General features: G+C 53.0%; 1 protein-coding gene and 10 non-coding genes across 11 annotated transcripts; 2 read left to right on the top strand and 9 right to left on the bottom strand.

The window, feature by feature from the left end:
* Positions 1-212: 212 nt before the first annotated feature.
* On the bottom strand, positions 213-300 carry TRNAY-GUA (transfer RNA tyrosine (anticodon GUA)). Its single transcript is given in 2 exon segments — positions 213-248; positions 264-300. It is a non-coding gene; the product is annotated as a tRNA-Tyr (tRNA).
* Positions 301-1,701: 1,401 nt separating this feature from the next.
* Positions 1,702-1,774, bottom strand: TRNAK-CUU (transfer RNA lysine (anticodon CUU)). The gene has a single exon. It is a non-coding gene; the product is annotated as a tRNA-Lys (tRNA).
* Positions 1,775-1,864: 90 nt separating this feature from the next.
* On the bottom strand, positions 1,865-1,937 carry TRNAK-CUU (transfer RNA lysine (anticodon CUU)). Its single transcript has one exon. It is a non-coding gene; the product is annotated as a tRNA-Lys (tRNA).
* Positions 1,938-2,186: 249 nt separating this feature from the next.
* On the bottom strand, positions 2,187-2,258 carry TRNAP-AGG (transfer RNA proline (anticodon AGG)). The gene has a single exon. It is a non-coding gene; the product is annotated as a tRNA-Pro (tRNA).
* Positions 2,259-3,265: 1,007 nt separating this feature from the next.
* On the bottom strand, positions 3,266-3,339 carry TRNAI-AAU (transfer RNA isoleucine (anticodon AAU)). Its single transcript has one exon. It is a non-coding gene; the product is annotated as a tRNA-Ile (tRNA).
* A 514-nt stretch (positions 3,340-3,853) lies between these two features.
* TRNAA-CGC (transfer RNA alanine (anticodon CGC)) lies at positions 3,854-3,925 on the bottom strand. Its single transcript has one exon. It is a non-coding gene; the product is annotated as a tRNA-Ala (tRNA).
* A 958-nt stretch (positions 3,926-4,883) lies between these two features.
* Positions 4,884-4,956, top strand: TRNAK-UUU (transfer RNA lysine (anticodon UUU)). Its single transcript has one exon. It is a non-coding gene; the product is annotated as a tRNA-Lys (tRNA).
* A 7,699-nt stretch (positions 4,957-12,655) lies between these two features.
* On the bottom strand, positions 12,656-12,728 carry TRNAV-CAC (transfer RNA valine (anticodon CAC)). Its single transcript has one exon. It is a non-coding gene; the product is annotated as a tRNA-Val (tRNA).
* Positions 12,729-13,199: 471 nt separating this feature from the next.
* Positions 13,200-13,272, bottom strand: TRNAR-ACG (transfer RNA arginine (anticodon ACG)). The gene has a single exon. It is a non-coding gene; the product is annotated as a tRNA-Arg (tRNA).
* Positions 13,273-15,052: 1,780 nt separating this feature from the next.
* Positions 15,053-15,126, top strand: TRNAT-AGU (transfer RNA threonine (anticodon AGU)). Its single transcript has one exon. It is a non-coding gene; the product is annotated as a tRNA-Thr (tRNA).
* A 2,198-nt stretch (positions 15,127-17,324) lies between these two features.
* BTN1A1 (butyrophilin subfamily 1 member A1) lies at positions 17,325-23,411 on the bottom strand. Its single transcript, XM_059674448.1, has 8 exons — positions 23,269-23,411; positions 22,658-22,786; positions 22,084-22,437; positions 21,387-21,668; positions 20,234-20,383; positions 19,753-19,773; positions 19,604-19,630; positions 17,325-19,202 (listed from the first exon to the last, which is right to left on the bottom strand). The coding sequence occupies exons 2-8, from the start codon at positions 22,749-22,751 to the stop codon at positions 18,529-18,531; spliced, it is 1,602 nt and encodes a 533-aa protein (XP_059530431.1). The 5' UTR covers positions 22,752-22,786; positions 23,269-23,411; the 3' UTR covers positions 17,325-18,528.
* Positions 23,412-23,688: the final 277 nt, after the last annotated feature.

The following is a 23,688-nucleotide window of genomic DNA, read 5'->3' as shown; positions in this document are numbered from 1 at the left end:
CCGGGGCTCCGGACTTCCCTGTGGCACCGGTTGTGTGCGAATGACCGGGCTGACATCTGATCGCGCGTATCTGATCTCACGATGACGGAGAATAAAGACATAAAAACATAGATTCGTTGCACAATAAAGATAGTCAAATGGATGCCCACCCAGGAATTAAAGGGTTGGGGATGGAAAAAGAAAAAAAAAAAAAGTTGGCGCAAAATGTTAGTTCCTTCGAGCCGGATTCGAACCAGCGACCTAAGGATGCCTGGGAGCCACCGCTACAGTCCTCCGCTCTACCAACTGAGCTATCGAAGGAAGCGCGGTGCTGAGTTTCCCTCCGCGGGTGCCAACTCTGCGCTCTCAGCTCCGGGGCCCGCGACCCGGCGCGCCCGAGTCCTGGATTAGTGGGCCCGGACCGTCACAGGTCCGCTACTGGGGACCCAGGAGAACATGGGAACCTGGAAGGAGAGAAGGCCCTGCCTCCTGTCACTCTCCTTACTCACCCCCTCCCCTCTTTTTCGTGTGTGCACGCATTCCTTGAGCTGTAACGTTTGAAAGTAAGTTGCAGAAATCATGACTTTCCTCTTCAGCCACGTCGGCGTGCACACCCTGTGGCAAAGTCTACACAAGCCATCGGTATCCCCCCTTAAAACACGGTTTCTAAGCCATCCCAGGCTCAGATTGACCATGTGTGAGACAGAGCCCAGAAATTTGAAATGTTAGGAATTCCCCAGGTGGTTCACATGCACAGCCATTCTGGGATTCCCAGACGCAGGCGTTTCCATCGCGTTGTCCCGAGGCCTGGGAGGACATGAGAACAGCGTCAGTGAAGCCAGAGGGAGGAGTGTGGTTAATCCGGCTTTTAGAGTCAATGAAAAAGTGTATGCGTCCACTTTCTCTTCTCGTCGTCCTGGGTGTTTTGGTGAAACCCATACCAATGAACGTACGAAAGCTTCCAAGGAATAATAAAGGAAGACGTGTGCAGTGGATTTTCCCAGAGAGACGGGGAGTCTCAAAAAGTCTCGGCCAATTTGACCAAGGGACTGATTTTCAACTCACTCTCTGATAACAGCCACATTCGCTCCATCGGGGACAACACTGGCGAAGTACAGGGCGGACCTCACCGGGTCCACAGCCAGCATGTATCTGTTCGAGTAAAAAGGGTGCCTGGTGCGGAGGAAGTGAGCAAATGTCAGTGGCTGGACACTGGGAGTCGGGGGTAGAAATGGAGTTTGAATTTTCAAAACCCTTTCGATTTTATTTTGTAGGCAAGTACAGCCCGTCGTGGCTCAGTTGGTTCTTTTACTTGCCATAGGGAAGGAAAAAGGTGGGAAACAGCATTATCTATTGGGCCCATTAAGGTGTAGGAGGCAATGGTTATAAAACATGCGTCTTCCATGTTTCCATAACGACACGTGCTCGAGACTCTCCATGGACTTTGCCGCCTCCGAGCCTCTGCCTGTCAAACTGTTCCCTGTGGATCGTTTTGTGCACCTTCAGACTCCACCTTTCCCAAACATGTCTGCACCTTCTTTCGCATCCAAGAAGCTTAACTATATAGAGTAAATGCCCTTCTTGACCAAGTAAAAAACCAGAGAAAGGTATTCCCAGAGGCAGGAACCGTAGCTGTCCCCAGAGTTGGGCTCTAAATTTTCTCATGGGACAGCGGCGAAAGACGTCTTCTTTTAAAAGCGTAGGAAGTACATTAAAAGAGCTCGCCCAACGTGGGGCTCGAACCCACGACCCTGAGATTAAGAGTCTCATGCTCTACCGACTGAGCTAGCCGGGCGCCCGTGGGGGAATGTTTCAAGTACTATCACACGAAATCAATTAGGTAAAACGTTGGAAGCAAATTAAAAGAGCTTGCCCAAAAAGAAGTCGCCCAACGTGGGGCTCGAACCCACGACCCTGAGATTAAGAGTCTCATGCTCTACCGACTGAGCTAGCCGGGCGCACGCGATACTTGTTTCAAATGTATAAGGAGACTACTAAAGCTCTTGTGAGAGATTTGAATATAAGATCTACATTTTTGTTTGATGATTTGCTTTTGTCTTATAGGTAAAATAACATGAAATTCAAATAATGTAAGCATCCTATGAAGTTATTAGCATGCATTGCACGCACTTGGTCCACATCTTATTCTCCCCAACCCATATTGGCAGATCACAAAATGTAGTGACAGAAAGAGGCAACAAAAGCCTGGGCTCGTCCGGGATTTGAACCCGGGACCTCTCGCACCCTAAGCGAGAATCATACCCCTAGACCAACGAGCCGCACGTGCTCATTCTTCTCCTGAATATATTAAATACATAGTGAATTTCTGTTATTTGTTTTTGTTCTTGTATTTCATGTATAGATGTGTACAACTATAATCCATATTTTCTTTTTCTCCCCCCCTTCCTCCCTCGCTCCTCTTTTTTTTCTATTTTGAAAACCAGGTCAACGCTGCTCTCAGAACTTCCCGGGGTTTCCCGCAACCCAGCTCTCTCAAGATCGTATAAAACCTTTTTTCTCAGAAGCCCTTGACCCATCCTTTGCAATAAACCGTGCGTTTGTTAGGAACCGGAAACCTGCGCCGGTTCTCTGGGGCGAGGGCCCGCAGGCTGCATTTTGACAAGGCCCCTAAGGCTCTTGCAGCTGTAAGCGCGGGGCTCTCTTGGCTCCGCTCGCGTTCCCAAACCCACGTGCAGCTGTTGATTTGGTCTCAGCATTTCCCACGGAAAATAGTGAAAATTTTCTCAGCGGGATGTGAAGCTGTGAGATCGTAGTGAGTCAAGGAAATGGGCTGCACCGGGCTACAGGAGATGCATAATTGAGGCGCTAAAAGTCCGTTCTGGTGAAACATGAAGCCGATTTGACAGGCGTCACATCAGGAAATGACCGAGCAGAGTGACAAGTCGGTGACCGAGGGCGAGGTGGATCCTGGAAAAGGGCTCAGGGCGGGACCCTCCGATGATCCACCCGAGGGGCGATACTGAGACCCGCCTGCGCACACGGGCCCCTCGTGCCAGTCGCTCAAGACATATCTGCGTCGTAGTATTTGGAGGGAAGTGCTTGGCCAGCCCACGGTGACACTTTTCTTTCTGATGAATTTAATAACTGCTTAGGTGTCCTGCAGCTTTCCCTCCGATCCAGAGCAAACGCTGTGAGCACCTCGCTGACGCAGACGGGTGCTCTGGGCAGCAGGCGGGCGTGTGATTTATCTTTTCTGGAAAATGAACTCAGTGTCTGAAACATCGTGAGCTCCACCGCGGCAATGGAAAAAGAAAAAAAGAGGCACTGGCCCGTACGGGGATCGAACCCGCGACCTTGGCGTTATTAGCACCACGCTCTAACCAACTGAGCTAACCGGCCAACGGGCGTGTTCCCTGAGAAGTTAGCAGAAGGGACTTGTAGCCTCCACGTTGCTTGTTTGCTAGCAGTGCAGCGCATCCCAGCAGCGGAACTCGCGCACACCGCGCTGGGCTTCTCCTTTTCCCAGTGCTGCTCCTATTTTTTCGTGGCGCGACGCAGCAGCCAGGGGTTAGCAAAAGGCCTCCTTCCCTTTCTGTGTTCGCAGGATAAGATTTCTGTCCTTTATAAAGACCAGCTAGACACCAAAGACGGCCGTTAATTTAATGAGTGCGGGGCAATTCTCCAGGTTGCTTCTCTTCGGCCTCTCAATTGGGTGTGTTTTTACATTTTTCAATTGCGTTTCAGGTGAAGATACCCCAAAAGACTTTTCAGCAACTTAATTTCCTTTTCTACATAAACAGTTCCCGTCGGTGAGAGAACACTGTAAGAAATTTATGAAGGGGAGGATACAGCATAGAATCACTGGACATTTTCAAAATGTAACTTCTGATTGTGTCTAAGTACAAAATGAGCCTGGAGATGCCGGGGATCGAACCCGGGGCCTCATACATGCGAAGCATGCGCTCTACCACTGAGCTACATCCCCTACCCTGCAAACAGGCTCTTTATTGTTCTCCCCAACTTTTAAAATTCGATTTTTCCCCTCAGCAATTCCAGGATTTTCTAAATGTTAAAGTTAAATTATTCTTCATTTATTCATAAAAACCTTGAAATGGTTGATGAAACAACATTTATCAGTATTCCAAGTGGAGGAATCCTCGCAGTCCTAGGACTTTCGTCAGCTTTTAACCTAGACACATGGGGATAGAGCGAAGTGCCTGAAATCTGACCAGGAAAAGGAGAGGGCTCTCCCCTAAAAGCTGACTTCTTTTCTTTAATCTTTTGTCCAAAGACAGCTGAGGTCCAGCACGAAGTCAAACCGTTTCCTCTGCCCCCTTTTCGGTGTCCAAAGTGCCTTGGAAAAAGCCCAGGATATGCGCTACAATAGATGTACACATAGTGCGTATAAATACATACGGGACTGCGCAGAACTCAGTGCATCAGGAACTGCAGCTCCCGGGCATCCCGGAGAAATAGCCCAAATATTCCACCCTCAGGCCCCAGCAGAGAGCTTTCAAAGGGAAGCCGATCCGATGCTGTGCTTTAGCGGGTCGATTAAATCACTTTTTCCAAGGCGCTTTGGACACCGAAAAGGGGGCAGAGGAAACGGTTTGATTTCGAGCTGGGCCTCAGCTGTCTTTGGACAAAAGAATAAAGAAAAGAAGTCAGCTTTTAGGGGAGAGCCCTCTCCTTTTCCTGGTCAGATTTCATATATTTTTGTAAATATAGAATTTGGGGGACATCAGCATTAATGTAATAGGGTTGACTTCTGTCTTAAAGGAAATCTTCGTTGTAGCTGAGTTTCTGTGCTTAATAATGTTAAGACGCATTTTCAGATCGACTAGCTCTGAACAGGAATCACAGATAAAAATTCTAAAATGACTTTCTTCTTCGATTTTAGACTTCTGTTAAATATAGTTGTTTTGAACAGCTTACTCGCAAGAGCCCGGATAGCTCAGTCGGTAGAGCATCAGACTTTTAATCTGAGGGTCCAGGGTTCAAGTCCCTGTTCGGGCGTCTCCGTTTTTCTTGCCCATTTATGCAATTTTGTTCCAGTAAATAGTAACAGGTAGGAAAGCCTGCACAAATCACAGGTTGATGTCACTGAAAAGTGAGAGGGAATCCTGAGCACGGTACCGAAATCATAAGCTCGGGCCTGTTCGGAAAATAAGTATTTGTTGCGTCTCACGTTGGCCTTTTATTTTTGGGTGAACGTATCTGAATTAGTGGGCTGAATTATAATTTATCTTTGTCTCAACTCAGTACTTCATGTGATTAACTCCATCTGGTCACCTAAAGGAAATTTGAACAGGCGCAAAAAAAGTAAGAATAAAATTACCAATATCGGCTTGGGGGGGGGGGGGGGCGCTTTCCATGTCCTAGGCACTGTAGTAAGCATTTTTTCTGGGTTTTATTTGGGGACTGGTGAACTTGGATGATAAAAGAAAAATCTTTAAAATCTCTAACCTTTAACTGAAATTGAGCATATTCTTCACGTATGAATGTAAGCAACAATTACAGTCGGAAGAGAAGTAGCTGTGGCCTTGTCGCCAAGAGAAATCGCAGGCATTTTCATGTCACAATACAGTTGTTACCAGTAACTCCTGCTTGAGTATCTGAAGACACAGCTGTCGAGAGGGGTCTTCCTGTTTCATGTATATTTAATGCCTTGCATTAACGAGGAAGCACGCATGTGACCATTGCAAATCATTTCAACGGTGTGGTAACTATTTCGTAGTATAATTGTTTTCCTTGTTACCTATGTTTCGGGTTTTGGGGGCTTTTAACACCAAAATCTGGAGAAGGGCCCCAGGGCCTCCGTCAGCACCTAAGGGGGAGGCAGCCCCGCCCGAGCCTGGGCCGACCCCCGGTGCAGGCCGTCCCCTTCCGCCCGGACTTCCCTCCAGGAGCCGAGACCGAAGCCCCAGCCGGGTCTGCGCGGGGCCGAGCGGCAGCGCGGGCGGAACTTCCCGCTCACACCTCCCGGCCGCCGGGGAACCACCGCGCCGTCCCGCCTGGCCAGCGGGCGGGGCCACCGAGAGGCGGCCCTCCGAGCGGCCTAGAGGGGACCCGGAAGTGAGTCCGCGGTGCGGCCGTATCCCCAGGAAGTTCCGGTAGGGCTTCCGTCCGTCATTCCTGTGACCCGGCCGGGAGCCGTGCAGGGGCCTGGCGAGGAGCGTGGTCGCTGCGACCACAGTTGAGCCTGGACGGTACAGGGAGTAAGTGTTCCTCCGTTTCCTCCCAGCCCCCGCCGGGCCAGTGCCTCCGTTGTTGAGATTATTGATACACGTGATTATTGAACATGTGATTAGTGATACACGTGATTATTGACAACTCTGGGCCTCTCAGGCTGTCTCAAGCCAGACACAAATTCCCAAATGTTTATGAACTAGGGCGCTGGTGTATGACTTTTCAGATAGGCATGTAAGTGCCCAATGGATCGGAAAAGTGGTTTAAAGGCGGATTTACGTTTTCTTAACTTGCCCTTTCCCACTTCAGGGATGTTTCTGTCTAAAACACTGGCGTCCTTGAACAGAAACAATGTTCCTTCTAGTTTTATGTTGTTGAAGACGTACTGGCGCTCTGAGGACCATGACCACTTTCCCCTGCAATTTATTGTCCTTTCATGACTACCCTTCCTTATTGGAAATTACAACTGCTTGGCTTGCAGAATATTTTCATTCCTTGCATTTAAAGTGAAATGGGGATAGTAATATTGAATTCATAGTCATGGAATAAAGTTATGCTTATAAATCATTGGGCAGACACAGTCCTTGGCAAACAATAAACAAATTTCCACTTCAAATTCACCCTTTTGCTTTTACAAAGCAAATTCACCTTTTGCAAAGAAAAATTCACCCTTTGCAAAGCAAATTTTTCCACTAAAATAATTTCAAAAGCTTTGTAACAAAAATCTTATGCAAAGTTGTTGTTTAAATTAAATATTTTATTGCATGAATATAGTAATAAACATAAAATACTTTTTAAATGTCAGAAATACTTACAATTTCCCTTATAGTGGATTTCCCACCCACTTGTGGCAATTTCATGTACATATTCATAAATTGTGACAATCCTCAGGCGTAATAGTCGCTACAGAATGATTAATAACATTTGTTAAACATTCATGGTTTGAAGGATCTGCCAAAATATTTGTGCAGAACTTAACCTTTGAAAAGACTTCTTCAGTGGGCCTCATCACTGGAGAATAAGGTGGCAGGAATAGTAAGGAATGCCTCATCTCACCAACGAGATCACGTACTTCCTGGGTTTGTGGAGGCTTACATTGTCCAAGACCAACCACACATTCTCCAAGTCATCTTCATCCAATTTCCACAGTAATCATCGGAGAAATTAGCAAAAAAAATATTTGAAGTAACTGAGGATTTGCAAAAGGGTGAATTTGAAGTGGGAGACCTGTATTTAACTGGTCTTTCTCCTTTAACTCTTCCCCCCTTACACACACAGCTCATGCATCAGCCACATACACACCTTAGATTGTGTCATTTCTCTGTTCAAAATTCTAATGGTATCCTATCACAGAGAAAAATCAAGCCTGGAGAGGCATCCATGTTCTGGCCCCTGGCCATCTCTGCAGTCGTATCAGTATCACTCTTACCCTCACTCCGACTCAGCCACTCCGGCCTCCTGGCTCTTCCTCAGCATGTCTAGTTCCACCTCACCTCTGCATTTGCTATTCTCTCCGCTGGAATGCTTTCCCCTCATAGTCACATCTCTTGCTCTCTTATTTCATTAAGTGCTCTGTTACAGAATTTACCAGGCGACCGGAAAATACACAAGGAGTACTCAGAGATTCAGGAAAAACCCATTTATTTTCAGATGTACTAGTGCCGTGACTCAGGGGAGTCAGTCTGCAAACCCTGAGTGATGAATACGGAGGAAGCTTTCCCTTTATGCCCTTTGGTTTCTTTGTCCCCCAAATATGGCCGGCTTCCGGACCTTTCACAGGCTTTGGGAAAAGCCCTGTGTTTGGGATGGGGGAGGTGAGATTACACCCAAAGGCCTGGCCTGGCTCCAGTGCTGATAACCCCTCTGGGGGTTGTGTGTGGTTCCTGGTCTATGGCCTCTGTAAAATGGGAGAATTCTGGGAAACAGGTTCTGTAAGACAGGCCAGGCATCAAAGGAGTTAATTATCGTCCAGCAAGAGTGTGTGTTAGAAGGCAGCTTCCTGGCACAGATTCCGATTGCTAGCCGCCCCCAAATGTCTTACATCCCCCTTCACTCTACTGGAATATCACCTAACCACCCTATCAAAGTAGTACCACTTACACGTCTAAGTCCCCTGTCACAGAAGTGTGTGTATTTCCTACCGCACTCACCCACTAGAATATAAGCTTGGTAGAAGCAGAAACTTTGTTTTGTTCACTGTTGTACTTCCTACCCACTCCCTGGGCACCTGGACAATATCTAGCATTAGAAAAAGGAAAAATAGTATATGGTGGTAAAGAAATAAAATTGTTTGCATATACAAAATAATCCATGATTGTCTATGTAGAAAACCCAAAAGAGTATACAAATATAAGAATTAATGAGAGGTTAGCAAAGTTGCTGGATACAACAATCAACTTTTGCTAAAAACAAAATGTAGTTAACTAAAAATGTGCCATATAAAATAGAATCAAAAAGTATGTATAAAGTCCCTACGAAATATTAACAAAAGAAGATATTCATGGGGAAAATTATAAAACTTTATTGAAAGACATTTAAAGATCCTAAATAAATGAAGCTATACTACGTTCATAGATTGAAAGACTCAACACTGTAATTTACAAGTTCAATACAAATCCAATAAAATTCCAACACATTTTTGTTTGTTTGATTTAGAACTTCCCTAGCTAAACATAGCCAAGACACTCCCAAGGAAGGAAACTTTGGTGGAGGTGCTGGAGGTGGGGGTTGGATTTGTCCTGAGATAGCAAGATTTTTTTTAATGTTGTAGTACTCAGGATTGAATAGCACGGCCACAGGTAGACAAACTGGCCGGTCAGTTAGACTGGAAACCACCATCAGATCCCACCCTCCCCCTCCACACACACAGAAACTTGATTTATGGAAGAGCAGTGTTGCAGATCAGGGAGGAATGGATAAACTTTTCAAAAACTGGTGCTGGGATGACCACTTATCCATATGGAAAAAATATCATACTGAACGTCTACCACGTATGTGTCACAAAAACCAGTTCAGAAAGGCTAAGGATACATGGGAAAAGCAAAACTATACAACTTTCACAAGGCATCTCTATGATAATAGCTCCATGAATTTGGGTAGGAAATGGTCCCCCTCCCACTGCCAATTTGCTTTCCCCCTTTTTCAGATACTTAAACACACACACACACACACACACACACACAAATGAACAACAACAACAAAACCCCCTGTTACTTCCAGCAGAATATGGGTAACAATCTATAAAATTTTACAACTTCCACACACACAAATTTTACAGCTTCCAAAATCCTCTCCTCAAAAAGTCAATCAAATCTGCCGTTGCTGCTTGAACAGGAAGAGTTCTCAGAGGGGAGAGCGATGTTATAGGAGCATGTTCACGGGTCAGCTCTGCCACCAGAAGAAATTCTAAAGCCGCAGGGTTCTCCACGGGGCGATCCACAGCCGGGAAACAGAAACCTTGGCCCTTTTGAGCAAAACCGTCGCGCTGCCATCACCAGGAAGCCCGAGCACTGCCACCCCACGCGGCCGACGGCAGGGGCCGAGGCCAGTCCTGAGCTGAGGGGTCAGGAAGGAAGACGCGATGCCCGGCTTCCCGCCCTGTCCGTCTTCGGAGCCAGAGCGGCGGGCGCCCGGAGCCGAGAGTCATCTTCAAAACCGAGGACAGAAGACTCGGTTCCCCGGTTTTGTCCGGCTGCTAAACCCTCAGTGGTATCTGCCTTTTCCACAAAAGACAACAACAAAGTGTCTTCGTGCTAACATTTAAAAACCACAACCCCGCATTTTTATAAAACTTGATTTAAAAAATAGTATTTCAAATAGTAGAGCATTCGAAGCACAGAGCTACGCGCAAAGTCCACGTCACTGGGCACCCCGGCGCCTTCCGCTCTCTGCGCCCGGGCTGCGGCGGCCTCGCGGGCTCCGGGAGGGCTGCTCCCCGCCTGGCCCACATCCGCTGTCCCCTTCCCGCCTCTGGGCGGCTTCCCCCCTTTCTTTGCAGGGGCCTGTCTGGGCCCGGGCCCGGGCTTTGCAGCCGCGGCCGGCTGAGCGGACAGCCGCGCCGACTTCCTCTGCGGCTCCTTGCCCTTCACTCTCGCCCGGCGCATCCCCCGCGGCCTGCCCCTTGGGCATGGCGGCCGGGCCGGGAGGTGGCTTTTCTCCCGCAGGGCTCGCCCCTCTTCCTCCCGCAGCCCCTAGAACGGGTAGGGAACAAGACACAAAAAGTGTAAGCCATAAAGGGAAAGACGGACAGGCTTAATGACATTAAAACTCAAATTTGATTATATTAATCATCTGCGTATATAAAAATATAGCCTAAAAATATAAAAAGATAAGTTTCAAGCTGGGCAAAGAGATTCATAACACATATAACGGACAAAGCATTAGAATCCAGAATATGTAAAGAATTCCTACAGGTCGATGAGAAAAGGACAAAGTGAAAATTTGAAACCAATGGGCAGTTAACAAGCACTTCTGAGAAGAAACATGGATGGTGAATAAGCACATCAAATACGTTTTTTCCTCTTTCTTCGTGAGTCTGTCTCCACTGTCCATGGACCAAATCCCACTTCATCCAATATGCACCCCCCCCCCCTAAGAAAACAACAGCAAAAGAGAAAACCGAGACAATCCTCACTCCGGCGCCAGCGCACAGGAAGGCCCGTGGTGGCCGCTTCCTTTGGGTCCCTTGAAAGGCAGGTCTCCGTGGGTGCGGGTCTCAGTCCCACCCCCTCCCCCCTCTGCCCCCACTTAGGGCGAGAGAGGGCCGGGCTGGAGGGAAGGCCACGCTGAGGACAGTGAGCCTGGAGCCTCCGCCTTCTCTCTATAAAAGCCTGAGCGGCATGACCACCCAAAGACCGGACAGCGGGTCGCTGTGACCGCACTGGCCACGGGGGGCAGCGCTCAATGCAGGAGCTGACCCCAGGGGGAGCCCCTCGGCCACAAGCCCGCTGGCAAGCTCCTGGGTGGTGGCGGGAGCCGCTCCCCGACATCCCGGAGGGCCCCCAGGCTGCTAAAGGGCGCAGGCCGGGCTGAGGGAGCCCCCCGCCCCCCCCAGGCTGCTAAAGGGCGCAGGCCGGGCTGAGGGAGCCCCCCGCCCCCAGCATGACTGTCCTGCGTGGGCCTCTAGTGCAGGAAGAAGGGAAAGCAGCGCGTGCAGGCGCAGGGCTACAGGGCAGAGGTGACATGGTGTCAGCTACCCCCTCCCCCCCACACACACCTCCCCCGAGGAAATGTGGGGGCCGGGGCCCGGTCCCCCTGGGGCTGAGGGTGTGCGGACCCCGTGGCACTGCCCTCCACCGGCCCCGGGGTCCCGGGCACCTGCAGTCACGGAACTGGGGGCGCCTGGACGTGTCTCCGCGGAGCCGGGCACAGACCGGGCGCCGGCCCCCCGATCGCCCACGTCCCTCCCCGGTGTCTCCGGGTCCCTCCCCGCGTTCTGGGGGGACGCGTGTCTGGGGGCCGCGCAGGCCCTCCGCCCGCCCAGGGCCGTGCTTCCCCCGAGTCCCGGGTTCACCCACCAGCCGGACTCCTCCGCCTCGCCCTCCGGCCTCTCGGCTCCGTTGGCTTTTGGGGGCCGTTTGCGTTCAGGGGTTTTAGGAAACGGGGGGCGGGGGCCCGGGAAGGAGGGACGGGACGGGCCTGCCCTGCGCTGAGCCGCAGGCGTCGACCACAGTCGCCACGTGCACGCGGGCGGCGGGCCCGGCCTCACTGCGGCCCCGGGTGCAGGAAAGAGGGGGCACCCTGTCCCCCGCCTGGCCTGGGGCTGCAACTAAAAACATCCTGGACCCAGGGGAGCCGGGCCCCGCTTCCTGTGCTGCCGACAGGGCCCCGCGAGGGGACGGGGCCCGAGGGGCAGGGAGGGCGGGGGCCCTCATCGCCATACACACGTCAGACGCCCCATCCCGTCCGGCGCCCCGGGCACCGCAGCGACCGGCTCTGACCCTCAGAAACGGGGTGGAAACCGGGGGAAACGCGTCCGACAGGGACCCCGCGACCAGGGGGGAGCCGACCCGTTTCCCACCCCGCGCGGGCCGATCGCATCCCCGGGCCCCGGCCCAGCGCCCCAGGTCAGAGGTCAACCGGGCAGGTCCCTCAGGCCCTGCACTGCTCGGTCCCTAAGCTGGGGGGTCTTTCCGCTTGGACGGGGGACCCTGGGCCCGTCGCTGTCCCCTCCAAGGGGGTTCCACCAGCGACACCTCGAACCCCGGGCCCGAGGGACCGCCCGCCGCGAGCTCCCCGCAGGGGCTGCGATGGGACCGGAGGCGCCGGGGGCTCCGCGCTCACCGAGTATCGGGACCGAACCCTCGCAGGACCCGAGGCCAGGGATGGGCCGGGAAGGCCGCGAGCCCGGGATGCGCTTCCGGGGCCGGGCGGCGGCGGCGGCCTCCGGACTCGGCACTCTCGTCAGCACCACAGCCCGGGCGAGCCAGACCAGAAAAGGAGGCACGTGTTTATGAGGTCGTGATCATTTAAAAAAATTAAGTAAAATAGGCTTTTAACTGACCAACTACATGGTGAGAAAAACAGTTGTTTCCGCCCGGTTTCGAACCGGGGACCTTTCGCGTGTGAGGCGAACGTGATAACCACTACACTACGGAAACGCGCTGGCGGCTGCTTTCCAGGGGCCGCTGTTCCTCGCACAGGTTTTGCCCGTCGCCTCCGCTGGCGGCGCTGGGTGCGCATGCGCGGGAGCCTGTTGTGGCGGCCCCTGCCTGTGCGCATGCGCGAGCGCCCGTGTGCGCCGCCCTGTCCAGTCTTTTTTTTACTGGAAATTCCCGGATGGGGGAAGAACAAAAGAGGGGCTCCAATCGTTACCTGAAGCCTATCGTGGTTGCTTCTCAACACGAATTTGCACATTTTAATTGCTTCCCTTTGCCTAAGGTTCCTTCCAACCACCGACCTTCCCGGAGTGACTTGTGGGGAGGGCGCGCGGGGGTGGGGGTGGGGGTGGGGGACGCGGCCGGAGTGGGCCGCGCGTTGTGGGGCCGCCGGCGGCGGGAGCTTCTCCTGCACCAGCTTCTCCGGCTCCTCCGTGGTCGGCGGAGAGAGAAGCAAAATAGAGCTGCGCCCACCGAGCCAGCCAGGAGTCGAACCTGGAATCTTCTGATCCGTAGTCAGACGCGTTATCCATTGCGCCACTGGCCCGCGCGGAAGGCAGGGGCGGCGGCTCGTCTTCATCAAAACCAGCCGGCGGGGCCGGGGAAGCCGGGGGTGCGCGTCCCGGGTCTGATCCCTCCCCGCTCAGGCCCTTCTGAGGGCAGCCACCTGCCGGGAGCACACGGTCCAGGTGCCTGTCCCGCACCGACAGGGGGTTATAATCTGATAGATGGAGCGCCTGAATTGATCTGAAAAATAGCCATAGTGATCAAGTCAAAACTGCCGACATGCAACTGTGATCTGTTGCCTGTACTCATCGTGGAAGGAAACGCCAAGTTTCAGCTGTCACTTGTTACTCAGTCAGAATCACATTCTCCCTCCAAGTCACAGACGACCCAGTTTTCGGTTTCTCTCCCAGCGGATGGAAACGGCGCTGTCCGCACCCCCACACGTCCTTACAACATGGTGGGGTCTGTGACCCCGGAACCTGCCCCTTCTCCGGCTTCAGGTGATGGAACAGCCAGCCCGAGGGCCCTTCCACGGCCCGAATGGTCAGCCTGAGACCGGAGCAGAACATAGAGCTCACACCCCGGTTGGAAGTGGTGGCTCCAGGTCCCAGCTTCTCCCAAGACGGGCCCCCGGCCTGTTGCACAGCCCCCTCGACGCCCCGCATGTCCGTGCTTCGCCGGCCAAAGGGAACCCCAGCCGGATCCTGTGGGCGCTGCGGTGAGCCACGGCCCATCAGGGTGGCTGCGCTGCTGATCATGACGCGGCTCCGCGCCCTCTGACCATATGATGCTCATCTTACCATAGTAAAGAAACAGGTGCTTATTTCATGGAGTTTCCATCCACCTGTGGGTTGAGTTCGTCGACTTTCAATCTTTTAACAAAAACAAGGCATCTGGCAGAGTCATGCTGCCCCGTCACGTATGTAGGCGGAAATAAGTGCCTTATGGTGTGACCGAGAAATCCTTAAATATTAGGACAGTTTAGAAATACATGTATCACCATGACAATAGTCATCAAGCAAGACGGCCCCGCGTACTTACAGGCTTCATTTGGGAGGAGACTTTCACAGCTATGGCGACAGTTTGTAAGCTGTTCGGAGTTTCACTACAGCTGTTTGTTCAGATTCACGTTACAAAGCAGAGGATAGGCTGGGCACCGCCACCAATACTCACACAAGCCCCCATGCGAGAGTAGAAGTTCTTGTGAATGCTCTCAATTTGACATCTTATCAAAAGAGAGCCTTTGGACAAGAAAGTGTCTCTTCCTGTAGCGTCAGAGGAGCGGGGATCGCCCTTTTATTTCTTTCCGAGACTAGGTTTTCATTGGGCAGCCTTGTGTTTTTAAGGTGCAGCTCTAGAACTGTGTAAGTTAACATTACAAGCTACAAGCAGCAGGTGGAACCCAAATTTACGGAAAGACCTGCGGTAAGGAATGACTGGAACTTTAATTAAAAACCGTGGGATAGAAAACATGCAGCTTGCCTCCCGAACGGACCTGTTCTTGGTGCTGGACCTGTTCTGGTGTCAGTGTCCCGGGACCGGAGGAGGCGTGTCTCCGCGTGGACGCGGCGGGTCCCCGCCCCTGGCCCCCTGGCCCCGCGCCCGCGCGGGGAGGCTCAGTTTCCCACAGCTGCGCGGTTCCTTCGGTTTCTTCCGTCTGCCGGTGTCCAGGCCGAGCCCTCAGGCCGAGACTCGTCTTTCGCGTCTTGGGAAGCATTTGGGTTGCGCCTGACCCTGGCGGAGAAGAAATAAGCAAATGCACCGCATAAAATCAAAGGTCTCTCTCTTTCCCCATCGATTTGGACGCGAGCCGGCGTGCGGGCTCCGTGGCTTAGCTGGTTAAAGCGCCTGTCTAGTAAACAGGAGATCCTGGGTTCGAATCCCAGCGGGGCCTTTTTTTTCCCCCCTTCCGGGTGTGGCTTTCCCCAGTTCAAAAGAGGATGGGTGATCAAAGTGAAATCCTAAGGGTAAATTTTCTCTATGCGGTTTCACAAAACTGTTTTACACGGGCCTGAGGATGGACTTCCTTATTATTTACAAAAACAGCACGGAGATGAATTTGTTGTTCTTTTGAAGAATATTTCCATCCTTCCTGTTTTTATACTTTTGTTCCACGTGTATTTTTTCATCAAGTACAAAAGGAACCAGGGAAAGCAGAAGGCAAAGTCACCGCATTTAAACTTCAAGCTATACAACCTCTGATCATTCTCTCATCTTTCCCACGAACGCCCTTTCACACTCTGCAGGCAATGTTTTTAGAAAGGAATGATGGGCACAGGTGCTGTGGAGAAGGCTGCAAACACCTCCGTTCATAGCAGCCACTGAAATCCTACCTTAAATGTAACACGTGTAGGGGCTGGGGTGTCTCGCTGCCTGTTCTGAGTTTATCTAGCTGCACACCAAAGATGGGCGGACTTTTCTGAATGGATGTTATACTGAGAGAGAGAGAGAGAGAGAGAGAGAGAGAGAGAGAGAGAGAGAGAGAGAGAGAGAGAGAGAGAGAGAGAGATGAGTAGTTTCTGTGTCTACTAAACCCGGCAAAGGGAGCACTTGGCACGGGGTTTCCACCACAGCCACTTCCGTAATCACACCTGAGAGGTTTCTGAAATCCCAGAATGCCTGACTCTGCCCCAGGTGATGAAGACAGGCTTTGGCAAGGCATTTGGCAAGACGACGTGCCTTCCCTTTTAGAAGATTTGGAAATCAAGCCAACATTAGCAAGACAATGTCCCCCAGGCACTGGCACCTGTGCCAACTGGAAAGGGTGGTCCAGGTGCATCTGATAAGTCGGCTTCTGGTGCTTCGTGCCCAGAGGCTAGGGCTGGGGAAGGAAGGGCACAGGTGTTTCCTAAGAGCCTGTCACCTGCTCAGTCCTGGGCCTGGTGACCGTTTTCCTTGAAGGGGAAAAGGAAAGGGGTGAGGGGCGAGGTTGTGGCGCTGATTAAAATCTGTAACCGGTTCTCTTTCTACTCCCAGCAAGGGGTTCCTGTGGCAGCCCGTCTGTTCTGGGTGAGGTTTCTTTCACATACACATTTCAGGATACGCGTTACACATTAAACCAGCAAAGCAACTGCACGAGGTTCCCAAGTATTTTTTTTTAAGTTAGTGGTTTTCTTTCTTTGACTTTCTAAAAGCATAATTTCAACACAAATGAACACTTTTAAAGCAGGAATAAATCATGTTCTTCTCCCAGCGATACAGTGTGGGTGGGTGGCATGCGGTGGGCAGTGTGGGGGGAGTAGTGTTTGAGGCAGGACGAGGAGAGGACACAGACTCACACTCTATCCATTCGCGCGGCAGAGCTGGCTGGTCAGAGCCTCTGGGAGGTGGCTGTGCCTGGTCCTTGCCTGGGGCGACGCAGGGGGAAGCGGGATTCTCGCTGAACTACAAGGGCCTGCAACAGCGGTCTATAAGGTCACCCAGGCTTGTTTGCTTGCTTGATTCCCGACTCCAAGGCATTCCCATGAAAAGTTTTCCAAACGTTTCCTCCTCCTGGAAAAGTACTTTTAAAATGCCAAGACATGGCTTCACTGACGTGCACCAGAATCACCTTTTTAGAGGTGAACATGGAGTCAGCACCCAAACGGGCCGAGGGCGGGCAGCCAGTGGGCACCGGGCCTTTTTGAGAGTCCCTGGGTTCTCCTGAGACAGCAGCCCCGGGTCTGCCTGCCAGGTGAGCCCACCCACTGCTGTCAGGCCCCGATGGGTCCTGGGTAAATAGAACCACAATGCTCAGTGAGCAACATGCCTTCTCTCCTCAGGGGTGTGTGTGTGTGTGTGTGTGTGTGTGTGTGTGTGTGTGTGTGTGTGTGTGAAGTATAGATTTTTATTTATGTCAGAGAGCAAGGGAGAGGGAGAGATAGAAATATCAGTGATGACAGAGAATCATCGATCGGCTGCCTTCTGCACGCCCCCTATAGGGGATCGATCCCACAACCTAGGTGTGTGTCCTGAAGGGGAATGGAACCGTGACCTCCTGGTTCATAGGTTGCTGCTCAACCACTGAGCCATGCTGGCCGGGCCTTTCCTGTGTTTTTGTTCTGGTTCCACTCATTGCAATAAAGAAAGGAAGGTGCAGCAATCAGACAGACTTATTTATTAGGTTAAGACCACGGGCGACATTGATGCTGAACGCAGGGAAAGTACAATCTGAGTAGGAGATGTGAGCGTGGACAAATGTGCAGCCTGTTGACCAGAGGAGCCTGGGGCATAAGGGAAATGTGAAGACAGACAGGAGCAATTGGGCTCGCTGTGCTGAGCAGGGACACCGCAATCAGGGGACCCAAGGAGAAGGGTGTGGGAGGGAGGCTGTGTGGGGAGAGAGCGCACAGGCCACGGTTTGGAAAAAGGGAGCAGTGGATGCCCAGGGAAGGGGCGTGTGAGGGGTTACACAGGACGTTGGGATGACGGCCGAGGGGGCACAAGGCTGAGATCGTGGCTGATGAAGTGGGGATGTCCCTGAGGGACGATTCCCGGAACTGCCTCTGAACAGGAGAGAGCCCAGATCACAAGGAGGAGGAGAAGCAGAAACGTTGGGGCCCACAGCGTGAGGGTGGGATGGCCCCCAGGCAAGGGAGCAGCAGGTCAGTGTGGAGAGGAACGGGGTCTGAGACACTGCTGTGCACACAACTGTCTAAAATCCTCCTCCCTGTCCACCTCCTGTCTGACACCCTGGCCCTGCTCCTGGCGTCTCTCCTCTACTCCCCCCTCCAATCGCTCGGACTCCACAGCAGCAGGGCCTGTTTCCTCTGCTCTGTAGGACAAGCTTAGGTATTTGAGATACAGGCCCTGACACTGTAGGGGCAGGCCAGGTGGTCATCCCTGGCCTACGGTCACCTCACTTTCCTCCATCCCAGTGTCCCCTCCAGGTTCCTTGAAGGGGTGTTAGCCTCAGGTCTCCTGTTCCCAGAATCCTTTGGGGTTTCTGCTTGCCTGTTCCTCCACAGACCCCTCCTCTGGACACCAGGGTGGTTGTCATCACCCCATGACCATCTAACCTGACCCCATCTCGATCCCTGAGCTGTCTGTTGAGTTTATTTCAAGTCCTTCCCTTTAGGATGTGGCCTCCAGGGGTAGAAGAACAGATGTCGTTGAAGAGTCACCTCCCTGGACCCTGACTATTGGTACAGAAACAGATTAGAAAGGTCCCACACCCCACATTCTCTAGCAGCAGCCACACAACCTTCCCAAGACTAATCCCTATCCAACAGGAAGCCACAGAGCTGGGTGAAGCCTGAGGGGTGAAGGTGGCAGAGAGGGGTGAGAGCAAAGGGAAGCAGCTAAGCTGGGCTCATCCCTAAGGTGCCCCTTGGTTGGCCTGGGTAAAGATGAGTTTAGAATGAAGTGTGTCTGTGTCCCCAGAGGCAGCATCCTCCCCCAAGGGGGACAGTGGGATCTCCTTGGAGGGGTCCCTGGCAACAGCCTCTACCGTGACTTCCTCCAGCCCATCCGTGACCGGGCAGATGGTCAGGGGCTTTTTGCCAGAGGACCACAGGCAGAAGAAGGGTCGGAGGGGGCCAGAGAAAGAGGCCTTGGAGAATGTGTAGATGTGGGACCCGTCCATCATGTTGTAGAAGGCAACGTCTCCTGAGTCATAGTCCAGGAAAATCCCAACCCGATGGGGAGGTCCTGCCAGGGGGAGAGGGGTGCGCAGGGGGGTGAGTGCCCAGTACCCGTTTCCATACAGCTCCACAGCCCAGAACCCATTCTTGGGAGTCATGGGGTCAAATCCTTTCTTCATCACGTCCTCCCTGCAGACCCCGATGGCCCAGTCGGTCCTATCCCCCACCTCCACCTCCCAGTAATGCCTCCCGGAGGTGAAGGCCTCCCGCCCCAACACGCAAGGCCAGGAGTCAAATCTCTCCGGCTTCTCGGGCAGTTTCTGACGTTCATCTTCCAGCCGCACAGACTTGGAATCCTCATGCAGAAAGAGGTGGGGGTGGGCGGTGTCCGGGTCCAGAGTCACATCAACTAGACACAGAGAGGAAGTGAATCTGAGCAGGCACGAATGTAAGAGGCTGCAAGCCCTGTCCTCCCTTCTCCGGAGAGACAGGAGCTGGCAGGTCTCCTCTGAGAAGAGCTGAACTGTTCAGCCTGCTCAGCTGTCTCTGTTCCCCTCTTCCCTCGACAGCCACAGGTGATGTACAAGCTGACTGTCCCCAGGGCCTAACACCCTGGCCAGACGGGCTTGTCTCCTATCCATCTCCCACGCCACCGTGTGCCTCAAGGAAAAGTTGATGCTATTTGCCACCTTTCCCCCTCTCTATCCTCACCCCTAAAAGGTGTTGGTGCTTTTGTTTCCAACTATTGTAGGACTTTGAGTCCCTGGGGATTGAAGCCTCAGAGCCCTTGAGAGGTTGAGAGTCACTGACCTGCATGCAGTGTAGCTTTCTTCCACTCTGCAATGAGACAGAGAGAGAGACAGTCACTGAAAGGTTTTATAGGAGAGAGCGAGAGCGAGCGAGAGAGAGGGAGAGGGAGAATCTTGAGGGTGAAATAATGACAAGAAGACAGAACTTACTGAGCTCTTTCAGGAGTTTCTCTGGAAAACAAACAGAAATAACGAATGACCTTCTACCGTGGACGCGATGAAGCTCACAAAGGAGTAGCTGTTACCTCGTGGCTACTCCACCACTGAAACATGACCAATGGTGAGGCACAAGAATTGTGCTGCTTTCTAAGTAACATGCAGGAAGTTCCGATTGGCTCGGATCTTATCTGCAGTCCTTACTGGGAAACCGCAGTAAAAGTGAGGATAGCCTCAGGGTGGGTAGTGAGCAAACTTCAGGTCTAATACCTGCTAGAACTGGTTCTGATTCCTCCTGCACCCAAACCTCTGTCCTTGCTCAGACTGAGTATCAGTGACCCCAGGAGCCCTAGAATCCCCTTTGACTTTCAGAATTCCAGAGTCCAATATCTTCCCCTGGCAACTATCCTACAGGACTTGGATCCAAGCTCACTCGGACTCACTCCTGACAAGCAGCCGGGATGCTATGACTCACCTGTAGAGCTGAATTCATCCTTCCTCCGCCTGGACCTTTCCTTGTATAGTCTCCAGGTGAAAAATATGGACCCGATGGTCAGAACTCCTAGGACCACTAAGATGACAGCCACAGCCACCACCCAGGGAGTCAGCCTTGGGAAGAAAGGAGCTGAAACAAAGGACATTTGTTGCGAAACATTGAGCAAGTCCAGCTCCTCTTCTGGTTCCAAAGGGACTCGGAAGAGGGCATGACCTGGACCTCTCCCTCCCATTCCTTCCAGGGTGAAAACAGTCCCTCCAATGCCACGCAGGCTTTTCAGGAAAAAAGAAAAAAAGATCTTAGGTAGGAAAAAGCAGAGAAAGAGAGGAATGAAGATGAATAAGAGTCGTTTTGGGACAGAACAAGAAAAAAATGGACGAATTCATGTCGTTATGGAAATTCCTCCTTAATGATCAATGGAGGACCTGAGCCAAGGGCACAGGGAAGTAACCCAGGAAGGGGAAGCGTCACCTCTGGGTGCAACAGCACAGACTCAGTGACCCAGGGAGAAGGAACAGTTCCTGCCTGGACCAGAGGCCGTGTGTGGGGGACAATGAGAAGATTCACTCTCCTGAGGACCCTGGACAGAGCTCTCGCCTGGGCTGGAGGAGAAAGGGGTGGAAACAGGAGGGCTTAGTCTTCTTGCTTGCTCAAGGAGTGGGTCTCGGGATCAGGAAGGCCTGAGGGACAAAGCTTCTCTATCCAAGGTGCATCTCCTAAGAAAACCTGGGTTTTCTACAAGGTCTTGGTACAGTTTATGCCTTCAGAATATTTAAAAAATATTTTTATTGATTTCAGAAATGAAAAGAGAGAGGGAGAGAGAGAGAGAGAGGAAGAGAGAGAGAGAAACATCAATGATGAGAGAGAATCATCAATCAGCTACCTCCTGCACACACCACACTGGGGATTGAGCCCAAAACCCGGGCATGTGTCCTGACCGATAATCCAACCGCAACCTCCTGGTTCATAGGTCGACAACGCTCATCCACTGAATCTTGGGGCTAAAATCTTTACTCTGAGTGAAATTGGTGGGGCTCCCTCATGAGAGTGGGTGGGATTTTAGGTGGAGAAAGCAGACTGCTCTGCCAGGAGGTCACGCTTCACAGAGGAACCCAGTGTTGGGCTCACTGACCTGGTATGAAAATGTCTATTTCCTTCTCCTGGCTGAGGAGGAGGTTCTGGATGCAGCAGGACACGTTCTTCATGGAGGGGTCCCTGATGGTCACGGAAGCCACCACGGTGAACAGGCCTTCTTCGTCGGGATCCCTGGACTCTGACGTGGAGGAGAACTTCTCTCCCGTGGGTGTCCTCCACTGCACCCGGGGCTCTGGGTACCACCCCAGCGAGGTGCACTCCAGCCGGGTCTCCCCGTTGTCTTGAAGGTCCATGTGGATGTGAGGATCAGAGCCCAGCGCTGTGGAGAGAGCAGCTGGTCTTACTCCTTCAGGGCACTCCCTCTGGAGCCTTAGACCCACAGGACGGCATAGATTGAAAAAGAGAAGCACGCAGGGAGGGGGGAGGGGGCTCCTCTCCATACTGCATCACACAAGGAAACTGAGGGTCAACACGGGCATTTCATAACCTCCTCAGAAAGGGGCGCCAGCCCGGCGGGCCTGGCTCAGCGGTTGAGCATCAACCTATGAACCAGGAGGTCAGGGTTCCTTCCAGGTCAGGGCACCCGCCCGGGTTGTGGGCTGATCAATGACTCTCTCATCATTGACCTTTCCATCTCTCTCTCCCTCTCCCTTCCTCTCTGAAATCAATAAACATATATTTAAAAAGAGAGGCACACCTCCCGGGAGTCAGGGAGAAGGACACGCGGTACTCACCGGCCACCCGCAGGCGCACGCGGGCCTCTCCTTGACCTGGGCCGTCCTCCCGCCGGAAGGAGCAGCGGTACTCGCCGTCGTCCGAGGCCTGGACCCCGCGGATCCGGAGCGCCACGCGGCCCTGGGCCAGGCCGTCCAGCACCAGCTCAGCTCGGCCCCGGTACCGGGCCAGCTGCTTGGCGTCCTGCGCGCGCCCGGCCGGGTGCACCAGCACCGCCAGGGCCTCTGGCTCCCGCAGCCACCGCATCTCCAGGGGCGCGGCGCTCAGGTTCGCGGGCAGGTGGCAGGGCAGCTCCGCGTCCGCGCCCACCAGCGCCAGGACCGGCTCCGCGGGCCCCGCCACGTCGAAGGGAGCTGCCGGGAACCGGACAGTTAGACACCGGGACAGCCAGACACCGGGAGGGCCGAGGACGGATGGGGACAGGGCTCCCCGCCCCAGGGCAGCGTCCCTACGCCCATTCCTGGGGCACCCCGCCCCACGACACCAGTTTGGGGCCCAGGCTGAGCCTCCAGGGAGAACCGAATGGGGTCATTTCTGTTTACCCTGCAGGCCAGGGACAGCAGGGAGACCCACCTGCGTCCACAGGATCTGCGTGCAGCCCGCGCAGATGCAGAAGCAGGAGGGTGAGCAGACACCCCCCGAGGCAGGGGCTGGGGAAAGCGGCCATCGCCCTCCTCCGCTGCAGTCAGTGGGGAGCTTGGCCTAGAAGACAAAGGGCAGTTCTTTCCCCCTCGGAGGAGCCAGGCCTTGCACAGACCGCCCCCCGCCCGCTACACACACACACACACACACACACACACACACACACACACACACCCCGGCCATCCGCCCACCCAACACCCTAAAAGAACAACCCTGAGGAGACAGGAGGTGGGAGCTGTGAGACAGGGTGCCCCAGAAGGGGTGCCTGTGAAGGAAGGAATCTTGGGACCACTGTTCTACAAAAACCCTCTTCTTTCAAAGGCAGTGATTTGGTATTTGCTTTAGCAATGATGACAGAGATAACGCGATAGAGGCAGAGGTGGGTGCCCGGGAATGAAGAGGAAAAAGAAGAGGTTGGAGAAGGACAGGGAAGGCGCTGAGAGAGCTAAGGGCGTGCAGTGCAGAGGGCCTGGGCCTTGGGAGGCGCCCGGGGCCAGAGGGAGAGGACATGCGTCCTGGCTGAGCGGGATCTGGGCACCCACCTGGCTCCTTGGAGGAAAGGGCACCTGCCAGGCACTGCCACCGATTGAGAAGGCTGGGCGTGCCCCGGTCCAAGTTAAAGCTACAGAGGAGGAAGGGGCAGTGCCCTCAGGAGCGCCTGCCCCCACCCCATCCCCGACGTGTTTACTTTGGAAAGGAGTTTTCCAGCGACAACAGGAAGGGTCTGCTGCTCAGACAACAGGGCCTACGCAGAAGCACGGGGCTAACTAAATGGGCAGAGTGGACAGGGAAGGGGCAAGAGAACGCTGGGAGGAGCCGGGAGCCTCCGCTCCTCCATCTCTAAAACAGGAATATTGTTAATAATAACCTTATTCAGAGAGGCTAAGCATGTAAAGCACAAAGCTTACGGTAGGGACATAGAAGAGGGTGTGACTTGTATTTTTTTATTATTTATGTGGGCT

The sequence above is a fragment of the Myotis daubentonii genome, chromosome 18 (genome assembly GCF_963259705.1).
Source record: "Myotis daubentonii chromosome 18, mMyoDau2.1, whole genome shotgun sequence".
NCBI lineage: Eukaryota > Metazoa > Chordata > Mammalia > Chiroptera > Vespertilionidae > Myotis > Myotis daubentonii.
Note: the sequence above shows the minus strand (reverse complement) of the source record. Positions and strands in the feature narration are given on the sequence as shown.